General features: G+C 32.0%; 1 protein-coding gene across 3 annotated transcripts in view; it reads right to left on the bottom strand.

Moving 5' to 3' along the window:
• LOC145294135 (nesprin-1-like) overlaps positions 1 to 23,095 on the bottom strand; it is a 1,091,614-nt gene that overhangs the window by 694,576 nt on the left and 373,943 nt on the right. For all 3 annotated transcript variants that reach the window (XM_080141241.1, XM_080141242.1, XM_080141243.1), the window contains exons 34-35: positions 22,238 to 22,555; positions 20,773 to 21,093 (exon numbers count right to left, since the gene is read on the bottom strand). In XM_080141241.1, coding sequence (XP_079997367.1) covers positions 20,773 to 21,093; positions 22,238 to 22,555 — 639 coding nt within the window. The remainder of the gene's footprint in view (positions 1 to 20,772; positions 21,094 to 22,237; positions 22,556 to 23,095) is intronic.

Below are 23,095 nucleotides of genomic sequence, written 5' to 3'. Positions count from 1 at the left end.
AAGAAATAAACTGAAGACAATGCAAAAGCTGCTGCAAAGCAGGTGAGTTCCCTTTACCGTGCTAGAAAAATACTTGCACCTGAGAGTATTCAGTATCTCTACAAAGCCATAACTAGGCTGTCATTCTTGGACAGCATAAAAAAAAAAAAAAGTGTACAATCTAATAGGCCCCACACTGTCAACCAATCTCCAACCCCTGTCCTATCGTTGCAATGTTGCATCTCTGTGCCTGTTTTACAAGTATTTTAATGGAATGTTCTCTGATGAAATCATTACACTTGTAGCCCCCTTGACATGCATATTCCCAATAAACCTGTTTAGCAACAAAATCCCACCCCTTCATTGTCAAGGTCCCTAGATGCTGGAAAACATTCTACTCTAATAGATTTCCTTGGACTGCTAGACTTTGGAATTCCCTCCCTGTTACCTACTTCATTGTCCATACTAACATGCAGAAATTGAAGTGAAATCTAAACTGACATTTCGTTCATTTCCTCAAAACATGACCTCAAATAAGTTTTGTTTGTGGTTGAACGTATAAAAGGTAATTCTATGTATTTTTATTCTATTTTGATTCATTTAATAACATGACCTCAAATAAGTTTTGTTTGTGGTTGAACGTATAAAAGGTAATTCTATGTATTTTTATTCTATTTTGATTCATTTAATAACATGACCCCAAATAAATTTTGTTTGTGGTTGAACGTATAAAAGGTAATTCTATGTATTTTTATTCTATTTTGATTCATTTAATAACATGACCTCAAATAAATTTTGTTTGTGGTTGAACGTATAAAAGGTAATTCTATGTATTTTTATTCTATTTTGATTCATTTAATAACATGACCCCAAATAAATTTTGTTTGTGGTTGAACGTATAAAAGGTAATTCTATGTATTTTTATTCTATTTTGATTCATTTAATAACATGACCCCAAATAAGTTTTATTTGTGGTTGAACGTATAAAAGGTAATTCTATGTATTTTTATTCTATTTTGATTCATTTAATAACATGACCCCAAATAAGTTTTGTTTGTGGTTGAACGTATAAAAGGTAATTCTATGTATTTTTATTCTATTTTGATTCATTTAATAACATGACCTCAAATAAGTTTTGTTTGTGGTTGAACGTATAAAAGGTAATTCTATGTATTTTTATTCTATTTTGATTCATTTAATAACATGACCTCAAATAAGTTTTGTTTGTGGTTGAACGTATAAAAGGTAATTCTATGTATTTTTATTCTATTTTGATTCATTTAATAACATGACCCCAAATAAGTTTTATTTGTGGTTGAACGTATAAAAGGTAATTCTATGTATTTTTTATTCTATTTTGATTCATTTAATAACATGACCCCAAATAAGTTTTGTTTGTGGTTGAACGTATAAAAGGTAATTCTATGTATTTTTTATTCTATTTTGATTCATTTAATAACATGACCTCAAATAAGTTTTGTTTGTGGTTGAACGTATAAAAGGTAATTCTATGTATTTTTATTCTATTTTGATTCATTTAATAACATGACCCCAAATAAGTTTTATTTGTGGTTGAACGTATAAAAGGTAATTCTATGTATTTTTATTCTATTTTGATTCATTTAATAACATGACCCCAAATAAGTTTTGTTTGTGGTTGAACGTATAAAAGGTAATTCTATGTATTTTTTATTCTATTTTGATTCATTTAATAACATGACCCCAAATAAATTTTGTTTGTGGTTGAACGTATAAAAGGTAATTCTATGTATTTTTATTCTATTTTGATTCATTTAATAACATGACCCCAAATAAGTTTTGTTTGTGGTTGAACATATAAAAGGTAATTCTATGTATTTTTATTCTATTTTGATTCATTTAATAACATGACCCCAAATAAGTTTTGTTTGTGGTTGAACGTATAAAAGGTAATTCTATGTATTTTTATTCTATTTTGATTCATTTAATAACATGACCCCAAATAAATTTTGTTTGTGGTTGAACATATAAAAGGTAATTCTATGTATTTTTATTCTATTTTGATTCATTTAATAACATGACCCCAAATAAGTTTTGTTTGTGGTTGAACGTATAAAAGGTAATTCTATGTATTTTTATTCTATTTTGATTCATTTAATAACATGACCCCAAATAAGTTTTGTTTGTGGTTGAACATATAAAAGGTAATTCTATGTATTTTTATTCTATTTTGATTCATTTAATAACATGACCTCAAATAAATTTTGTTTGTGGTTGAACGTATAAAAGGTAATTCTATGTATTTTTATTCTATTTTGATTCATTTAATAACATGACCCCAAATAAGTTTTGTTTGTGGTTGAACGTATAAAAGGTAATTCTATGTATTTTTATTCTATTTTGATTCATTTAATAACATGACCCCAAATAAGTTTTGTTTGTGGTTGAACGTATAAAAGGTAATTCTATGTATTTTTATTCTATTTTGATTCATTTAATAACATGACCCCAAATAAGTTTTGTTTGTGGTTGAACATATAAAAGGTAATTCTATGTATTTTTATTCTATTTTGATTCATTTAATAACATGACCTCAAATAAATTTTGTTTGTGGTTGAACGTATAAAAGGTAATTCTATGTATTTTTATTCTATTTTGATTCATTTAATAACATGACCCCAAATAAGTTTTGTTTGTGGTTGAACGTATAAAAGGTAATTCTATGTATTTTTATTCTATTTTGATTCATTTAATAACATGACCCCAAATAAGTTTTGTTTGTGGTTGAACGTATAAAAGGTAATTCTATGTATTTTTATTCTATTTTGATTCATTTAATAACATGACCCCAAATAAGTTTTGTTTGTGGTTGAACATATAAAAGGTAATTCTATGTATTTTTATTCTATTTTGATTCATTTAATAACATGACCCCAAATAAGTTTTGTTTGTGGTTGAACATATAAAAGGTAATTCTATGTATTTTTATTCTATTTTGATTCATTTAATAACATGACCTCAAATAAGTTTTGTTTGTGGTTGAACATATAAAAGGTAATTCTATGTATTTTTTATCTATTTTGATTCATTTAATAACATGACCCCAAATAAGTTTTGTTTGTGGTTGAACGTATAAAAGGTAATTCTATGTATTTTTATTCTATTTTGATTCATTTAATAACATGACCCCAAATAAATTTTGTTTGTGGTTGAACATATAAAAGGTAATTCTATGTATTTTTATTCTATTTTGATTCATTTAATAACATGACCCCAAATAAGTTTTGTTTGTGGTTGAACATATAAAAGGTAATTCTATGTATTTTTATTCTATTTTGATTCATTTAATAACATGACCTCAAATAAGTTTTGTTTGTGGTTGAACATATAAAAGGTAATTCTATGTATTTTTTATCTATTTTGATTCATTTAATAACATGACCCCAAATAAATTTTGTTTGTGGTTGAACGTATAAAAGGTAATTTATGTATTTTTATTCTATTTTGATTCATTTAATAACATGACCCCAAATAAGTTTTGTTTGTGGTTGAACGTATAAAAGGTAATTCTATGTATTTTTATTCTATTTTGATTCATTTAATAACATGACCTCAAATAAGTTTTGTTTGTGGTTGAACGTATAAAAGGTAATTCTATGTATTTTTATTCTATTTTGATTCATTTAATAACATGACCTCAAATAAGTTTTGTTTGTGGTTGAACGTATAAAAGGTAATTCTATGTATTTTTATTCTATTTTGATTCATTTAATAAAGTTTTGAAACGTGTGTAAACTCACACATTTTTAATAATTTTTACCTTTGAACCTTTATTTAAACACCACTATAAACTCATCTCTCTCTCTCTCTCTCTCTCTCTCATATATATATATATGGCACAATCACGTTGACACACCAGTTCTCGCCAGATCATCAAAGTTAAGCAACGATGAGCCTGACCAGTACCAGATGGGTCACCATTTGGGAAGTCTAGGCACTGTATGTACCGCACAAAGTCATAGAAATTTCCAGGTTGGTATCTGGAGGCACATTAATTCACTGGGCGAAATGCACCCCAAGTCTGCATTAAGACATGCATCTAGGAGAAGGAAACTGATGTAAACACCTGCGCTCTACTGTATACTCTGGCAATTATCTACATGGACGGAGGTTAGCAGTAATACCAAAAAGTGTGGTTGGTTCTACACAAAGCCGTCACCACTATAAACAAATCATCTGTGTAGATTTCCGAGCAACTTAGTTGTTGTGACAGAACCTCATATGTCGAAATCGACAGGAGAGTCCATTATATATATATATATATATATATATATATATATATATATATATATATATATATATAAGTGTGAACGTGTCTGTGTGTTTGTCTGTCTGTCTGTCTACATTTCCCTACGCAATAACTTTCTCAATTTTAAGTCTACAGACTCGAAATTTGATATACAGAGTACTGAGATTTGGGGAAATCTTTGTCATCAGTTTTCGGCCAGGAATTTGGCTGTTAAGGGGGTCAAAGTTTAACGATTTGACCTTTGAGAACTCTACCAAACTCCTCCGACAATTTTGGGTCTAAACACTTGAAATTTAGATATAGGTTCCTTGGACATGGATCTAACTTAATAACTTGATTTGAGCCTAAAACAATAAATGTTAAGGGATCATAAAAAAAATAAAACACATTTGCTCTGCAATAGTATTGAGCACTCTCTTCAGGTTTTTAATAGCTACTAATTTTACTAAATATATTATATATAATAATTATTAATTTATACCTACAAACACTAGTGTTTTATGCTTATACATCGTGTAGGGTAACAATTTCTGCCGGTCATGAGATTTGAACCCAACCACGAAGCCAACTTGTGCTCCATTTGCTGAGCCTCTACTTCAGGGCCACAAAACAATTGTCATGGGAATTCAGGTAAATACAAGGACAATCTAGAGTGTTCACACGAGCAGAAGTCGTGAACATTGCTTAGATGCTAGTTGACTGCCTTAATTCTATTTCCACAGAAAGTGCCCATCCTTAAGTATTCTTAAAATAGCTTGATAATTATCATTAAATAATACTTATTATTTTATATCTACAGACACTTGTGTTTCAAGCTTACGCAAACATTTAAAAGTTGAAAAACTTCCAAGCCCCTCTCTTTAGGTAGAGCACTGTCGTAAATGTATGTCACCCACTACTTAAATGGCTGTAAAGCGAGGCTCGCTGTTTGTTTGTAAATAAACAAGCAGATTGAGCATTTTAAAAGAGGTGAGTGAATGTTTATTTAAAATAGACATTTGTTGAGGTCATTTGCGAGTGCCGCTCCTATGGGCCAATGGGTAGAACTGACGATTATCAATGCAATGGTTGTAGGTTTAATCCTCGGCTAGGGAAGGGTGCTAGTCTTGCTTCACTAATGAGTTGTGATACAACGAAACAGTACTGTATGTGGATGACTACATATATATATATATATATATATGTGTGTGTGTGTGTGTGTGTGTGTGTGTCTTGGAATTGTTCAACTTTTAAATCTATATGAAAAAAGTTTTTGTTCCCATGTCTTTTATTGGAAAACTCCTTTGCTTAAATACTCTGGATATCTTAGCACTAAGTGAGACTAACCTACACTCCTCCATCCCTTCTAACTACTTTAACATGCCCGGATATCTCCCACTCTGCTGTAAGGACTGACAGACATATGAATGGGCTTGGAGTCTATATTCGAAACACTCTCCCCTTGACAAGAGAAAGAAAACTAGAATCAGACTATCAAGCCTTTATGTGCTTTAGACTTAATATGCAACATAATATTAGTTACTTTTATTTTCTCTACCGCTCTCCCTCGACCCAGGACCGTACTTTAATAAACAAAGTCTCTGACAGCATAGATACAGCACTTTCCCTCAACACTAGCGCACAAGTGCATGTATTTGGAGACTTCAATGTCCACCACAACAACTGGCTTGGATTTTCTCCTTACACAGACACAGCTGGTAACACAACACATAGCTTCTCTATAACTCATTCCCTATCACAGATGGTTACGTTTCCAACCCGTTTCCCTGACCAGCAAGAATAACACGCATCATTTTTAGATCGGTTTCTGACCACAGTTCCTGATGATTGTGTTACGAACTCCCACAGCTCACTTGGGAATGCTGATCATGTAGTGATAATAGTTGAAATCACCCTAAACTCTAGAGCCAAAATAGAAGAGCCATTGCTCAAAACAACGGGATATTATAAAAAGGTTGACTGGGAGGCCATCAGGGATCTCATTAGAGACGCCCCATGGTGAAATATCTTTTCACTTCCTGCTGAACAGTGCGCAAATGAGACCACTGAATGGTTCAAAACAGCAATTGAAGCACATGTTCCCATGTGGAAATTTTATAGCAAGCCCCACTCACCCCAATGGTTTACTTCCACATGTGCAGCTGCCATTGCACAAAGGCAGCACGCATAGCACAGATTTAATGGACATAAATCCAGTTCAAACAGACAGAAGTATATAGAAGCTAGAAGTAACTGTAAGAAAGAAATAGCGACAGCTAAGAATTTAGTGAAACCACCAAAAAACGAATTGAAGCACAGAAATTAGGAACCCATGACTTCTGGAAAATCTACAACAGTGTAGTAAATAATGGGCAATCAACAATTCCCCCACTATCCAACAATCATGAGCTTGTTTGCTCAGCAACCGAGAAGGCTAACCTGCTTGCCAGTCGGTTTGCTTCCAACTCCACACTGGACTCTGCTAACCACCCTTTCCTGGACTTTCTTTGCGGACAGACGCCACACTAGACGATCTGAAAATGACCCCTTCTCAGCTGCATCCTATCATAAAAAATCTTGACACTTCAAAAGCATGTGGACCTGATCTCATCCTGCGTGTGCTATTAAAAAAGTGCTCCGCCGAAGTAGCTCCAATCCTCTCCAAACTTTACAACAAATGCCTTAATGAATCTTGCTTTCCTACCCACTGGAAAACTGCTTCTGTGGTACCAGTATTCAAGAATTCTGGCGAAAGAACTGACCCAGTAAATTACCACCCCATTAGCCTCCTCCCACTTTTTGCCAAAATATTTGAGTCCATAATTAACCAAGCTTTAGTCCATCACCTTACAGATGCTAAACTTCTGACCGACCAACAATATGGATTTAGGCAAGCCTGTTCCACAGCAGACATTCTAACTGTAATCTCCGAGCATATATACCATTCACTTGACAAAGCAGGGGAGGGTAGAGTAGTAGCTCTAGATAGATTTAAGGCTTTTGACAGGGTATGGCATGAAAGTCTTCTCAGGAAAATCAGATCATATGGTATCACTGGAAGAATACTTAACATAATTAAATCTTTCTTAGATAAAAGAAAAATCCAGGTTGTCCTCGACGGTCGTACATCTAAACAATATGATATAAATGTGGGAGTGCCCCAGGGGTCTATCCTTGGACCTCTATTATTCCTAATATTCATAAATGACTTCCCTGAGAAAATTGTCTGTGAGATGGGTATATATGCTGATGACACCACGCTCTATAACAGACACAACAGGAAAACAAATGAACTGGCAGAAACACTAGAGGATGACTTCCAATCTGTAGTGGAATGGGGACATAAATGGATTGTCACATTCAATGCTGCCAAGACTAAACTTGTTTCCTTCAATAATTATAAGAAACCTTCTCTACCACCAATAGAAATGGCCAAAGACTTTATCTGAAAGCACATCTTTAAAACTCCTTGGCCTAACGTTCACAGGAAACATGAGTTGGAACAATTACATTGAGAGCATTGCCAGGACCGTTGCAAAGAAGGTAGGTTCTCTCTACCGTGCTAGAAAGCTACTAACGCCCACAAGTATCCTGTACCTCTATAAGGCCTCCATTCGCCCATGTATGGAGTATTGTTGTCATATTTGGGCCGATGCATCTGCCACATATCTCTAACTCCTAGACAAAGTTCAAAAGAAAGTTGCTAACCTAATAGGTCCTGAACTGTCATCCAAGCTTCAGCCTCTGTCCCATCGACATAATGTAGTATCGCTCTGCTTGTTCTACAAGTATTTTAACGGTGAATGTTCTGACGAACTGCAAGCACTTGTACCCCTCTACGTAAATACCCCAAAAACCCGACAAGCAGTACAATCCCACCCCTTCACAGTTGAGATCCCTAGATGTAAGAGAGCCTTCTACTCCAGTAGTTTCTTCCCCAGAACTGCTAGACTTTGGAATTCCCTTCCAAGTTCCTGCTTCCCCAACTGTACTGACATGCAGAAGTTCAAGTGTAACGTGAACCAACATCTTGCTGCCCAATTCCCCACCTAGTACCCCTGTAGCCTGTGTCCCTAATAGCAGCCCCCTACATCAAAGTGACAATGTGCCTTGTTTGGGGTAAAATTGTAAGAAAAAAAAAGAAAAGAAAATCAATTAATCTCTTGTAATCACTGCTTAATTTTTTTTTAAAACAAAACAGTATTTTATCTCATGGCTCCTCAGCAGTGTTGATCAAACACCACCTCCCTTAAAAACAAACGTTTGAGATATCGAATTTAGTTTTTGCTCCAGATTATTTTTTACTGACCTTTTTATGTTATTAAATATGTTCTCCTTACCTGTGTTGTTTACTACATATATATATATATATATATATATATATATATATATATATATATATATAACGCAATTGTGAAGGAAAGACTTAAATTCGTAATTAAAAGGGGGAGTTTGACAGGTTTCGCCCTTGCTTTATCAAAGCTGTATCGAGGAATTTGTTTTGGAGAAAAAGATACGAATGGGAATTGAAAACATGTACAAATAAAATCACGTTGTGTTACGTTATGTGTGGGGAAAAAAGAAAATGGAGAAATACAGCAACGTTATATTACTCGAAGATCCTAGAGACTAATCATGCTCAAACTAAAGAGGCATTCCTTCTGTTTACGTGAACAGTCTCCAAGATCTTTAACTGAAATAATGAGTGAGCACGACTCGGGATTGAAAATGAGTTCGTGCTAAAGTTCACTGCACAAGACGGATTTTTATAAGGTGATCAGTAATTGAAGACCTGTATGTTTTGGTAAATACGTCTTGTTTGGTATGTCTCATTTCTGATTTTGATAAGTATGTGTTGTTGGACTCTTCCATCCAATCTTAATGTTGTTCGACCCACATAGTTGGCACTGCACCTACATTAAAAATCGTAAATTACATTATTATTATGATGGGGTGGGGTAGAACATCTTTTCGTACATTTGAAGCAAAAGAACAATTTTGCACTGTTGAACTTATTTGCTTTGCAAATTTCTCACTTACTGCCCCCAGCCAGGGTAAATGGACATTTATTGACCGTTTGAATTTTAATTACTGAGGACTCTGCTATTTTCCTTTGCATAACTGACCTAACCACATCCAGAGGGTACCCATTTTTGGATAAGGTATCAGTAATTATTTTAAATTCCTCATCCAATTTTGATTTTCAGTAGATCATGAGGGCACGATGTGTTAGGGTCCAAATTAAATGTATCATTCATTTTCGGAGCAAAAAGAATCCCATTGTGTATACAGTCCTGTGAATGTAGGTTTACGGCATATTGATGTAAGGTAACTGGACGATGTTTTCATTACCAATACATTGAGGAAAGCTATGGACGAATTAGACTCTCCTTCATAAGTATACTGTAACGCGAGATGCATCCTATTAAATTAGGAGAAAAAATTATTTGCCTCTGTTTGATTATTGAAGAAGCAATATGTGTTGTCCACATAGCGAAAATAGAACAAAGGTTTCATGGGTCCAGAGAGCAATTGCTCTTCATGGAAACCCACAAAAATATTCGCCATTATCGGGCCCAAAACTGAGCCCCTCCACACCTATTTGCCGATGCATTACATCGTTGAAGCTGAATTCAACATATGTAGTGGCAAATTTCATCAGTTCAACGAATATACTTTCAGAAATGGGAGGAGGCGATATCCGACTACGATATAAAAACATCTGTACAGATATCTATAGTCTCTGAAATTGGGACACAAGTAAACAGGTTGCTAATGTCGTAAGAACACATAAATTTATTAACAACCTGGGAATAAATTCTGCAAAATGAAATGAATCTTTCAAACAGCATTTACTATAATATTTTAATACAGGCTGTAAAATATTTAAGATCCATTTTGCAACTTTATGCTTTGATGACCCTACCATAGATAAAATGGGCCTTAGGGAAATACCTACTTTGTAAGTTTTCGGTAAACCATATAATCTCGGGCGGATCGATCCTGAGGGTCTAATCTCATTAGTTCTGCTCGATGGGAGTATACCACTCTTAACCCACTTGACTAATTTCTTTCGGAATTTGGTTTCTAAAGAGGTTGTACGATCATGAGTTGCGATAGGGCCCATTTTTATAAATTTATCCATGTCGTTCAATATGGTAGACATTTTGTCGACATAATCATGATGATCAAGTATTACAACCCCTGAACCTTTATCTAGTCTAGTAATAACTAACGATTTATTTTTTCGCAAAATTTTAATAACTGAATAATGCTCTTTGCCCCATTTAAACTCTGAACAGTTTGGTGTACTTGCATAGCTATGGGCCAGGTCGTTTAATCTTGCTTTTAAATCCGTTACTTTAATTTTAGAGACTTGTGAAAATTTCTCTGCTTGGGCATTAAGGATTTCAAATTCAGAAAATACCTCTTCCCGTTTGACACCAGGTTATGGTATACAAAAATCTAAACCATGATCAAGTATTAATAATTTAGAGCTAGAAACATCATGGGAAGATAGATTTAAGACGTTCTTGCCAATATTAGAGTTGGTGGTACACACAAACATTTTGTATATCAAATGTTTCAATTTACTGTTAAATTCAAGAACTAGTTTTTTATGACCACGTTCTTGTAAAATTGCAATATACTTTGGGAACCGAATTTCATCAAAACACAATAAAGTGCTCACTGCTTCACTCCATAATTATATTTTTCTAAATTTGCTGCTAATTTATCCGTATAATTATGAAGAAAAGCATTTTCAATTTTTTGTCCTGATTGTAACCCCAGTCTTTTTTTATTTTAAATAAAATAAACGGAGGACATACATTATTGTTTACACAAGAATGTAAAAATGTTATATTTTCTTGTGATGATTTTATTTTGCTTTTAATCAGTAGAATAGAATTTAATTTCTTAATTAAACTAGAATTGTACCTTGTCTTGAGATATTTCAGGATTCCTTGAGGGATACAAAATTTATATAACGCAATCATGAAGGGAAGACTTAAATTCATGATTAAAAACGTATAAAATAAAGTTTACAAAGTGAAGAGAAGCAAAGAAATATATATATATATATATATATATATATAGCAAAAATGGTAATTAGTAAAAACCTGAAGCGAGTGCTCAATACTATTGCAGAGCAAATATATATTTTTTATTACTGTTTTATTTGCTTAGTTACACATATTTCGATTACCGAATCGTATCAATGATCCAATAATTTCTAAGCAGATAAAACGGTAATAAAAATTATATATATATATATATATATATATATATATATATATATATATATATATATAAGAACAAGTAGTTAATAAAACATGTTAAAAAACAATTTAAAAAAGAGTTAAAAACATATTTAATTTTAAAAAGGAAGCACAAAATAAGTGGATAGTCCTTAATCCGCGGAGTTTCGAAGAAATACTTTCCTTCTCACCAGAGAGTAGAATTTAGAAAAATGCAGGATCGGATTTTGCTTGCAAAAGTATTTGATGAAACTACAAGTAAGTCATAGATTTTACTTGGTAACAAATAGTGAAGCAGAGGGTGAAGAAAAAGGTGATTTCACGTGAATGGATAGTCTGGTGAAGGGTAAAATATCCAATAACGGTAAAATCCAAAAAAGTTGGTTAAGTTTCAATTTCCACAAGTAAAATTCAAGGGAATCACGTGATTGGAAGATGGTTCAAAGTAATCTAAAAGGCAGAAATCCGTTAAATAATTCACAAAGGGGGGCAAGGAAAAGGGAATGAGTCTGAATAATATTAAAACGAAGATAAGATGTGTGTAGAAAAAAGAATTTAAAACGACTGTCAAGGCTGGGCTTATTTTGGAATAAATTTATATATATATATATATATATATATATATATATATATTCCAGGTAAAAAATACCCCAAAGTAAAACCATTGAATTTCAACGAGGTTATTGATGGTGCACAATTAAAAAAAAAGCGAGATATTTTATTCAGTTAAGGTAAACCAATTTTCCATAAGTCACAACAATAAATTTACTGTTTCAGTCTTAAAAGATTTTTTTTCTTTATTCGATTAACATTTTCATTAAATGACTGGACTTGAATAAAACTAGAGGTTTCTTGTCGCCTGACAATGTCTTAAAACTGAAACTGTAAATTTATTGTAGCGACTTATGGTAATTTTGTTATACCTAACTTAGATAAAATCAGAAAAAGTCCTATGCAGATCGATTTATGTTTTGACAATGTTAACCGAATCATCAGTGGTTTTCATATACAGAGAGGGGGGGGGGGCGATAAAAATTGCCACCCTAGAAAAGACGACATGATTACATTTCCGTTTGATGAAAACTGATTTTCTTTTTTTTTTTACAGACCATCTACTAGTTGGCCAATTGTGTACAAATCCCAAGAGCGATAAGAACCTTCCATCATGTCTGAAAATGACACAATGTTCAACGAGTGAGATCAAAGATGCGCTGCTGTACAACTTATGCTCTCTACCGATCCAAGTTATGACAACAGGACCATTGCCAGCATCCTCAAATTGCATCGCTGGATTGCCATGAATAACAAGAACGTGCTCAAAGTGAAGAAGACAGTTTCCGGCCACGGTTACGGTCTTTGGTTGCTTTCGAAAGATTCTACAACTTTGCACACTTCTCACACTACCCACCTCCTCCCCTGACCTGAACATGCTGGACTACTTCATTTGGTCATACGTTAGGAACATCACCAACATGACCTCCCACAATACCAAAGCCAGCCTGATTGCTGCCATTTGTCGAGCTCCTTTGGCGCTTGTGGAAAAGGTATGTGTAACATTTAAAATATTTTAATTAAATATTGAGCTTGTGCAATTGAAATTAGATTCCCTCGCTAATAAATTTTATTATAAATCCGTTCCCCACAGCCTAAGTAGTTGTGAACTGGAGTTCATCAAATTAACCTTTGAGCAATTTCTATTCCCTGTTATTCTCAACTAACTAAACTATTTGAGAATTCAAATATTTCAGATTTACATTGAAAAAAGATTCCCTGATCTAAAAATTTCTTCTTAAGACTACTTAAGCTTAAGCCTTTAATTCGAGACATTTTCTAGAATGAAAGCATGAATTTTGATAGAAACTGGAATTAAAATTCTAAGAATGAGCTATAGTATCATGTTATCTTAATTTTAATCTTTGCCAGGGAACATAAATGTGATGCAAAAGTGTTTTAAGGAATTCATTTTCCACGTTCTGAGACGTACGTATATATTATATAATATATATATATATATATATAGTAAGTTATAAAATGTATATAGCGATTAAGCTACACTGAATATTCCGCGTTTCATCCACTCTAGGACTCTTCAGGCTTATGCGCAAATTCTGTGGTTATAGAAGATGCGCATATAAAAATGACAAACAACCACAGAATTCGCGCATAAGCCTGAAGAGTCCTGGAGTGGATGAAACGCGGAATATTCAGTGTAGCTTAATCGCCATATATATTTCATAACTTACTAACTATGTCTACCTATGTATTAAGCACTTTTGAAGTTTACACATAAATCTATACTTTCGTATATTAATTTTATGTGAGTAAATTAAGTAGTTTTATATATATATATATCTAAAATATATTTTAGTCATCGACATACAGTCCTGTTTCGTTGTATCACAACTCATCAGTGCCACTAGACTAGCACCTATCCCAAGCCGAGGATCGAACCTAGAACCGTCGTGATGACAGTCGGCAGTTCTACCCCTTGACCACGGAAGCGGTGCCCACAACTAATCTGTCCAAATGTCTATTTAATATATAAGTGTTAGTATATGGAATTAGTGGATAAGCATGCAAACAAACCAGTTAAAATAATGACACAGACACATTTAGGATTTCAATTTATAATTCATAGCTTATACATGGCATAAATGGCTTTATTGAAAAAGAAATGCTTTTTTAAATAAAAGCTAAGTAGTAGGTCTTGAATACACACACACACACACACACACACACACACACACACACACACACACACACACACACACAGTGGTAGTTCTAAGAATAAATCCTCCTCATCCTAACTTTATGTTAAGCAAAAATAAAATGTTAAAATTAATTAAACAATGAATGTTATGATTACAAAAAATGCCAACAAAAATATTCTCATCACGCATCCTTTGCAATTGATCGGTTTAAAAGAAACACATGGTTCGTTATTTTTAATGTTAATGTGAAAAAAAAGGCTCAGCTGTAAAGTTAAACATATATTTTCATGCTTCTTTGCACGCACCCACATAAAATAGCGACATGAATATTTTTAAATAATGTAAGCGAAAAGAACAAAGAGTTTTGTAGGTGAAACAATGTTAAACTGGTGGTGCTCCATTGATATAATCAGGCACTGATGTGAACGAGTATTGTATACTTTTGGTCAGTGTACAGCTATAATCTTCTTTGACCAGGGGCACAAGGGATGTCAAGCCTAACATCAGAAGCAGGAAAGCCTGGATGGATAGAGCAACCCAAAAGCCTCTGAGAAAGAGCAACGAACAGCAACAAGAGCCCGTAACCGATGCATCGTCTTCATTTGTATCTGAATCATTACATAGTTTACCCATTTCTCTTTCTACATCAACTGAGGTTTCTTTCTTGACTTCATTTGCAATATGGCGGTCTTTCTGTTTTGCTATTGCATTTTTTACTCTTCTTTGTTTGTGAGATAGAGGCTTGGGTTTCACATCAACAGTTCTTTGTATTTCTTCACAGGCAGTGAGACATTCTTCGTCATTTTTAATATAGCTGAAGTTCTGCTCTGGTGTGATTAGGCTTTTTATTTTTTGTCTACCAGATATGCTTCCCAAAAGAGTTTCTTGTATTTTTTCGCTACAAACGAGTTCTTCTACATCACCATTACTAATATGTCCATTTTTCTGTTCTGGTGGGACAAGCCTTGTTTTTTTACAAGGAAAAGGTTTGGGTTTCACATCAACAGAGCCTTGTATCTCTTCACAAGCAGTGAGATATTGTACGTCATCTTTTACAATATGGTCTACTTTCTTTTTTGATGAGAGTTGTAGGTTTATTTTTTGTCTGGGAATTAGAATCTTTGGTTCTACAAGAGTTTCTTTTAACTCCATACTAGAAATGCGATCCATGCCATTTTTAACAGTACGGTCACTTTTCTCTTCTGGTGGGACATGCCTTATTTTTCTTTGTCTGCAAGGTGCAGGCTTCGGTTTCACAACGTCAACAGTTCGCTGCATCTTAGGAGCAACGTGCGAATCTACGCCATGTTTGATAACATGCCCACTTTTCTGTACTGGAAAGATAAGTCTCTTTAGTCTTGGTCTGGGTGTTAGAATCTTCGGTTCCACAACGATTTCTTGTACTTTCCCATAAGACACAAGACTTTCTACATCATCTTTAACAATTTCACAGCATTTTTGTTCTGGCGCGACAAAGTTAACATCAATTGGTTCTACGTTTGTTGTATCTTCATATTCAGATTTGCAGAATTCGCTCTTTTCTTCATCAGCTCCAGCTTCTTGTACACTTGCATCGACGAGAGTTGGCACAGTTGGGATCGGGGGGTTGCTGAAAGAGTTAAATTTTAGCTGAAATGGAAGAATTGATTAGAAATGGCTGCTATGTGTGTCATGATATAATCGTTATAATCTTGGACATATATCGAAATCGGTGTACATGTGTATCTTACATGAATATTGGTTTATTGATTTTTATTGGCTTCAAGAAATTATCCACCTCCACCTTATTCAATACTGAATTATTTAGCTGATTGTTTAAAAGGCAATAAATTGCTATTTCTATTTATTTTGTGCACGTTAAGTTGATATTATTATGACATGAGGTTAGTTGAAACTTTGAGTTGAGTTATGCCGTTTCAATAAAATATTATCTTCCAACATTTCATTATATATCACATCTGATAAAAAGATTCAATGTAATAGCGACTAGGTCATAAAGCAAATATGGATACCCTGAAATATTGCATAATGAAGCTTGTTATGTGAATGGAAAAATTTGAGTTACACCTAGGGGTCAGAGGTGACCTCAGGAAAGCAGAAGTTAGTGAAATCGCATGATACCAGGGAAGAGATAATTCTGTCTTTTTCTGATCACCTTTCTAGCAAAGATAATGTAAAAGCCATCTATTTTAACCTCATTAAAAGAATGTACGGTACAGACGTCTTATATTATATATATATATATATATATATATATATATTTGTAGTCATCGACATACAGTCCTGTTTCGTTGTATCACAACTCATCAGTGCCGCTAGACTAGCATCCCCCCCCAAGCCAAGGATTGAACCTAGAACCGTCGTGTTGACAGTCGGCAGTTCTCCCACTCGACCATGGAATTGACGCCCGTAAATAACTCGTCGTAATGTCTATTTAAATAGACACCCGCCACCACTTTTATAGTGCTCAAATCGCCTGTTCGTAAACAAATAAACAACGAGCTTCGCATTTTCAGCCAATTAAAATAGCGGGTGAGATTATATATATATATATATATATATATATATATATAATACACATGTTTACATATAAGAAACTAATCTCTCCCTCTCTCTCTCTCTCTCTATATATATCATATGTTTACATATACGAAACTAATATATATATATATATATATATATATATATATATATATATATATAAAAGTTTCAAGTATAGGGGAAAAACTGCAGTTTAAATTCCACACTATGCACTTTCATACGTCGATTTATTGCTGAAAAATTCACAATTATACGAGGGTATTCAACTACATAGCAGTGAAAAATAAACAAAAATGTACAAGAAGTCTAAATTAAATTGTGAAATTTAAAACAAGGATCATCTGTTTTTTTAAATTTCCGAAGTTAGTGGTAAACAGATACTGATCAGTCTACCATTTTCATGATAACCAAATGTAGACACAATATATTGATATATATATATACAGCGGCAGAAGTGGAACAAAATTAAAACCTTTTTGATTATTCTTTTTCTTTTTCGAATTATAAATGTATTGCTACGGGTTACTAAAGCTAAAAAGGGCGATACTTATGCCACACCCTATATATTTCATGTGTACGTGATCTTTCTGGGGATCTGTTGCCGCCTTATAAATTAACACCGGCGTTCGAGTGATTTCATTTACAGACAATCAACGACCTGAGTTCCCAACCACGACACAAGTGTATAGAATTGATTGGAAAATAACTTATCTGCTTGTAATGTATGACTGAAATAAAATTCTTATGAGAAATGAATATAATAAGAAAGTGTATTGCATGAGATTTTATTTATAATTTAATATGGGTGCCAGCATTCGATACTGGCTTTTCAAGGCGCCTGGAAACCGCATCAACTGATTTCACAAGAAACATTTTTTTTAACTAATGAGTCAACACTTATCAAGGTTCAAAACCCATTTGAAGATTAAGGTTAGCAAAATGGATAGATTGACAGATTATGATAACTACTATGAGGGGATATGAAATTACCAACTCAAAACCACAGCTGATCTGTTGTAAAAAAACATTGCTGATAGAATGTGAATACTAAGAGAATAATTACAGGGGCAGCCTCATAATTTCCCTCTCCCTATTCATCTTCTAATAAAGGGAGTCACTTTCCGCTCTGTATAACGGTTTATACACATCTTGCTAAGTGGAAACGTAACGAAGTACAGAGTAGGTGACTATATTCTTGTGAAGTTAACTTAAATGAGGAACTAATCAGGAAAATGGTTAAAATTATTTGTAATAATAATTTTATGCATCTTTAAATTCACAGATGATGCCAAAATATGCACATGTGATATCAACTGTATTCTTCCTGACTTGTTAAAAAATGCATGTTTCCTGTCTAATTAATAAAGCACAATTAAAAAATGTTCAGAATATGTCCACAATGTCCATAATTCGTCCACAATGTCCATAATTCGTCTACAATGTTCAGAATTCGTCTACAATGTTCCAAAATATCCATATAAGGGAATACTTTGTGCAGGCTTTCTTTTGGTAATTTGACATTTAATTAATTCTTCAATGTTGTGTGTATCTTTTCTGGATTTTTAAATATTTTCATGGTTTTATGGATTGAAAATGATTTTTATTCTTAAATTGTTGAAAAAATAAACAGCACGTTTGAATTCTTGCATTAAATATTAAACGAGAAATAATTTTTAAATTACCTTTTTCTTGAATTTAACTTAAATTAAATTTGAAATAAAAATGGCGTGTGTGTATAGTTTTAAACCATACACACACGCCATTTTTATTTCAAAATTTTATAGAAGGTCAGGAAAATATCGATACCGTCAGTTTCAAATCCGATATAGGGGGACCAGTTTGTGGTCGAAAAATATCGGATTCTCTTCAGCTTTTGTTTATATCTGTTCTTCAGAATAGATATAACCATAGGCTGAAGATAATCAGATATTTTTTGTGTATTTTTGTTTTTTCCCCCTTTTCCATCTCTCCATCACATTGAAATAGTATTTAATTGTTTTCATTATATATATATATATATATATATATATATATACACACACACACACACACACACACATTACACACAAGTGACCTTTGTCTGTTTGTGCAAGGAACAGTCTACCAAACTCTTGTTAATTTTTGGTCTACTGTTTTAAAACTTGATATCTTGAGGATTTGGACTTTTGGAACAAATTCAATCTATTTTTTAGCTGGAAAAAAAGCTGCTAAGGAGTCGAAGTTGAAAAAGAAAACGAACTTGGCAGGTCTAAGTCGACTTAGAATGCTCTTCTACATATAAGCAAATATACATTTATATCTTTCACAATGTAATTTTTTTAGTTTTTATATGCATTAAGACGTAATACAGATGGTAACGAATAAGGTAGGAGAGCTATATGTTTTGGTTTCGATTCTAGCTGAGGGCACCCTAAATCATTTTTTCATAACTTAGGAAATTGCTACTATATATAATAATCAGTATAGTATCGACTCTATAATAATGAATATGAAATCTACATTAATTAAAATATCATATTTAAGAATATTTTACGACCTACAATGCTGGGTAACCTGCTAGCATATATATATATATATATATATATATATATATATATATATATATATATATATATATATATATATATAGTAAGATGATTGGTAATTTATAATTAAAATTAAAAATCAGTTTCATCAGGAGGAACACAGCCGATTTTTAATTTTAATTATAAATTATCTATAAAAAAAAATTAATTTAATTTAAAAATTTAAATTAATTATAAATTATCTATAAAAAAATCAGTTTCATAAGGAGCCACACAGCCGATTTTTAATTTTAATTATAAATTATCTATAAAAAAAATTAATTTAATTTAAAAATTTAAATTAATTATAAATTATCTATAAAAAAAATCAGTTTCATCAGGAGGAACACAGCCGATTTTTAATTTTAATTATAAATTATCTATAAAAAAAATTAATTTAATTTAAAAATTTAAATTAATTATAAATTATCTATAAAAAAAATCAGTTTCATCAGGAGGAACACAGCCGATTTTTAATTTTAATTATAAATTATCTATAAAAAAAATTAATTTAATTTAAAAATTTAAATTAATTATAAATTATCTATAAAAAAAATCAGTTTCATCAGGAGGAACACAGCCGATTTTTAATTTTAATTATAAATTATCTATAAAAAAAATTAATTTAATTTAAAAATTTAAATTAATTATAAATTATCTATAAAAAAATCAGTTTCATCAGGAGGAACACAGCCGATTTTTAATTTTAATTATAAATTATCTATAAAAAAAATTAATTTAATTTAAAAATTTAAATTAATTATAAATTATCTATAAAAAAAATCAGTTTCATCAGGAGGAACACAGCCGATTTTTAATTTTGATTATAAATTATCTATAAAAAAAAATTAATTTAATTTAAAAATTTAAATTAATTATAAATTATCTATAAAAAAATCAGAAGGAGCCACACAGCCGATTTTTAATTTTAATTATAAATCATCAATCATCTTACTAAATATTAAAATAGTTCTAGGATATATATGCCTATCGAGCTTGTTATATCTCTACATTACAACGAGCACTGTTTTTCTTGTATTTTAATTACATTAGTGATTTTACTATTACATTAAAATACACTCTGATCTTTAGACTGCTGTTCTAATCCCCTTATATAAATATATATAAGGTGAGTTACGGGAAACGGATTTTTTTTTAGAACGCTCCTTGAGTAAGGGATAGGGAGTGAGGAAGGTAGTCTTTAAATAAGTTTCCTTAAAAACATTTGTTTCCCTTCCCGTGACTCACCCTATATTTATAAGTTATTAAAATATAACTATGATAATTAAAATATATAGAGGCTTCTGCGTTTCATCCTTATAGAAAATCGTCATTTCTCTATTCATTTCCTTGTTTTTTGATATTCATTGTGCTTGCGAATAATCCTTAACATGTATTAACAAATTAACATGTATTAACAAATTAACATGTATTAACAAATTAAAACTCACCTTTAATGCTTTTAATTTGGCCTCAGCACTAAGACTGTCTGCACTGCTTTCAGCACACCAAGCGAGTTTGTCGGTGAAGGGTGTGATGCAATCCAGTAAATGCTGGTGACCATCATCGCAGTGCTGTTGTATGCAATCTGTCAAGGCGGTTTCAATCTTTATGGCACGCTCACACAAAGACTCAAACTTTTGGACATAGATCCTGACGTCTTGGGCTAAGTTTTCTGCTTCAGCAGTTTGGTAATTCTTCTTTAAGGTGTCAACGCCATTTTGCAAGGATTTTGTTGCAGTTTTGTGGATTCCCAACTCCTCTTTTATTGTCTGAAAGAAAGTCACAAAATTTGTATTTCTATCAAAAAAGCCCATTTTATCAACAACGATTTTCCCGAATTCGTAAACTTATTAGAGATGATAAACAAAAGATAGAATTGTTTTTATTTACTAGAAGAGTACAAATCTCAAGTAAAGGTAAAATTATTTCTAAAACTGAATAATTTTGCACCATTTTATGCCAACTTATGAGATTAAAATTAACATATAATGCTACTAAACTTTATGTTTAGAATCCTTGTTCTAACTTTGATCAAAATCTATTACATGATTTTGATTCTAGAAAATATTTACGGCTTAAGCTTAAGGGTTTTAAGAAATGAAAATTCAGGGAATATGCTTAATTGGTGTCTAATGGGTATGGATCAAATTTAATGCAAATCTGAAATATCTGAATTTTAAATGGGAGGGTAGAGTCATTTTTTGGATCCCTTAAAATTTTTATCATATCATGAGGTCTTAAAACCTTTAAAATACTTCAAACAAATTGAAATTTGTGGCAAAATTATTAATTGACGTATAATACCGATTGTTAAAATTTTACTAAAAAGAAATCAGAATTATCCTCTTTACATAAAACTAAACTAAATATATCTCCATTACTAAGGGTAACTATATTGTCCAATTTCTACTGTACACTCTTTAACCCTTATCCTCGAGTGGCCTTTTGACCTTGATAAGTGGTGATGCCTATGTAAAAAAAAAAAACTAATGTAAAAAAATGCTACACAATAAAAGATCCACCACATTTTTCTCAAATATCTTAGAATTTTCTTCATTCTCCGTTCGTTTTTATTATTGTACTTAAGCATTCTTCATTTGTTTTTATGTATTGTACTTAAGCATTAACCGGAAGAGGTCGAAGCCTTCCAATGCATAGGTATCAAATTTATAGGCAAGCTTTAAAAATATTTCCATCATAAACATTAGTTTTGATCTTTATCGTTATTTTAATGTTTCGATCAATTTCATTTCCGACCATCGAACAGACTAATTAAAAGAAATTAAAAAAATCTTTTAACGTATTTACCTTATCACTAATTAAAAGAAATTAAAACAAAAGAATTTTAACGTATTTACCTTATCACTAATTAAAAGAAATTAAAACAAAAGAATTTTTTTTTTTAATGTTTACCTTTAATTTTGCGATTCTTGTGAGGATATCATCATCAGTTCCAGACACATCATCACATTTAAGAAACTGGGCCTTTGCATCTTTAATCCATTCTGTCTCCTTCTTGAGAAGGGAGAGCAGCGCTTCATACTGGGAGGAAAAATCGCCGATCTTAGCTTCCAGCTGCAAAGCAAGTTCTTCGGCATATTTAAACTGTTGTTGGATTTCAAGATGAGATTCTTGCAAGGACACGATTTTATTGCCGCCATTCAGTTCACTCAAATCGGAGATCTTCTGCCCCCCTTCGTCAAACAATTGGATGAAAAACGGAAGTTCTTCCTGAAAATAAATAAACATGAACATTTTTAGTTAAATTATGTATAATTACAACAAAATGTATTGCTTGGTAAAGGCGTACAGACACTTATTAAAGTCTCTTTGAGTTTTCTTATCTGCTTCGAATCGTCTTATAAATATTAATGCTAATATTGATATGGACTTTATATAAATATTAATGCTAATATTGATATGGACTTTATATAAATATTAACGCCAATATTGATATGGACTTTATATAAATATTAACGCCAATATTGATATGGACTTTATATAAATATTAACGCCAATATTGATATGGACTTTATATAAATATTAACGCCAATATTGATATGGACTTTATATAAATATTAACGCCAATATTGATATGGACTTTATATAAATATTAACGCCAATATTGATATGGACTTTATATAAATATTAACGCCAATATTGATATGGACTTTATATAAATATTAACGCCAATATTGATATGGACTTTATATAAATATTAACGCCAATATTGATATGGACTTTATATAAATATTAACGCCAATATTGATA

Source organism: Euprymna scolopes, chromosome 15, assembly GCF_053919585.1.
Source record: "Euprymna scolopes isolate OS-2025 chromosome 15, ASM5391958v1, whole genome shotgun sequence".
NCBI lineage: Eukaryota > Metazoa > Mollusca > Cephalopoda > Sepiida > Sepiolidae > Euprymna > Euprymna scolopes.
Note: the sequence above shows the minus strand (reverse complement) of the source record. Positions and strands in the feature narration are given on the sequence as shown.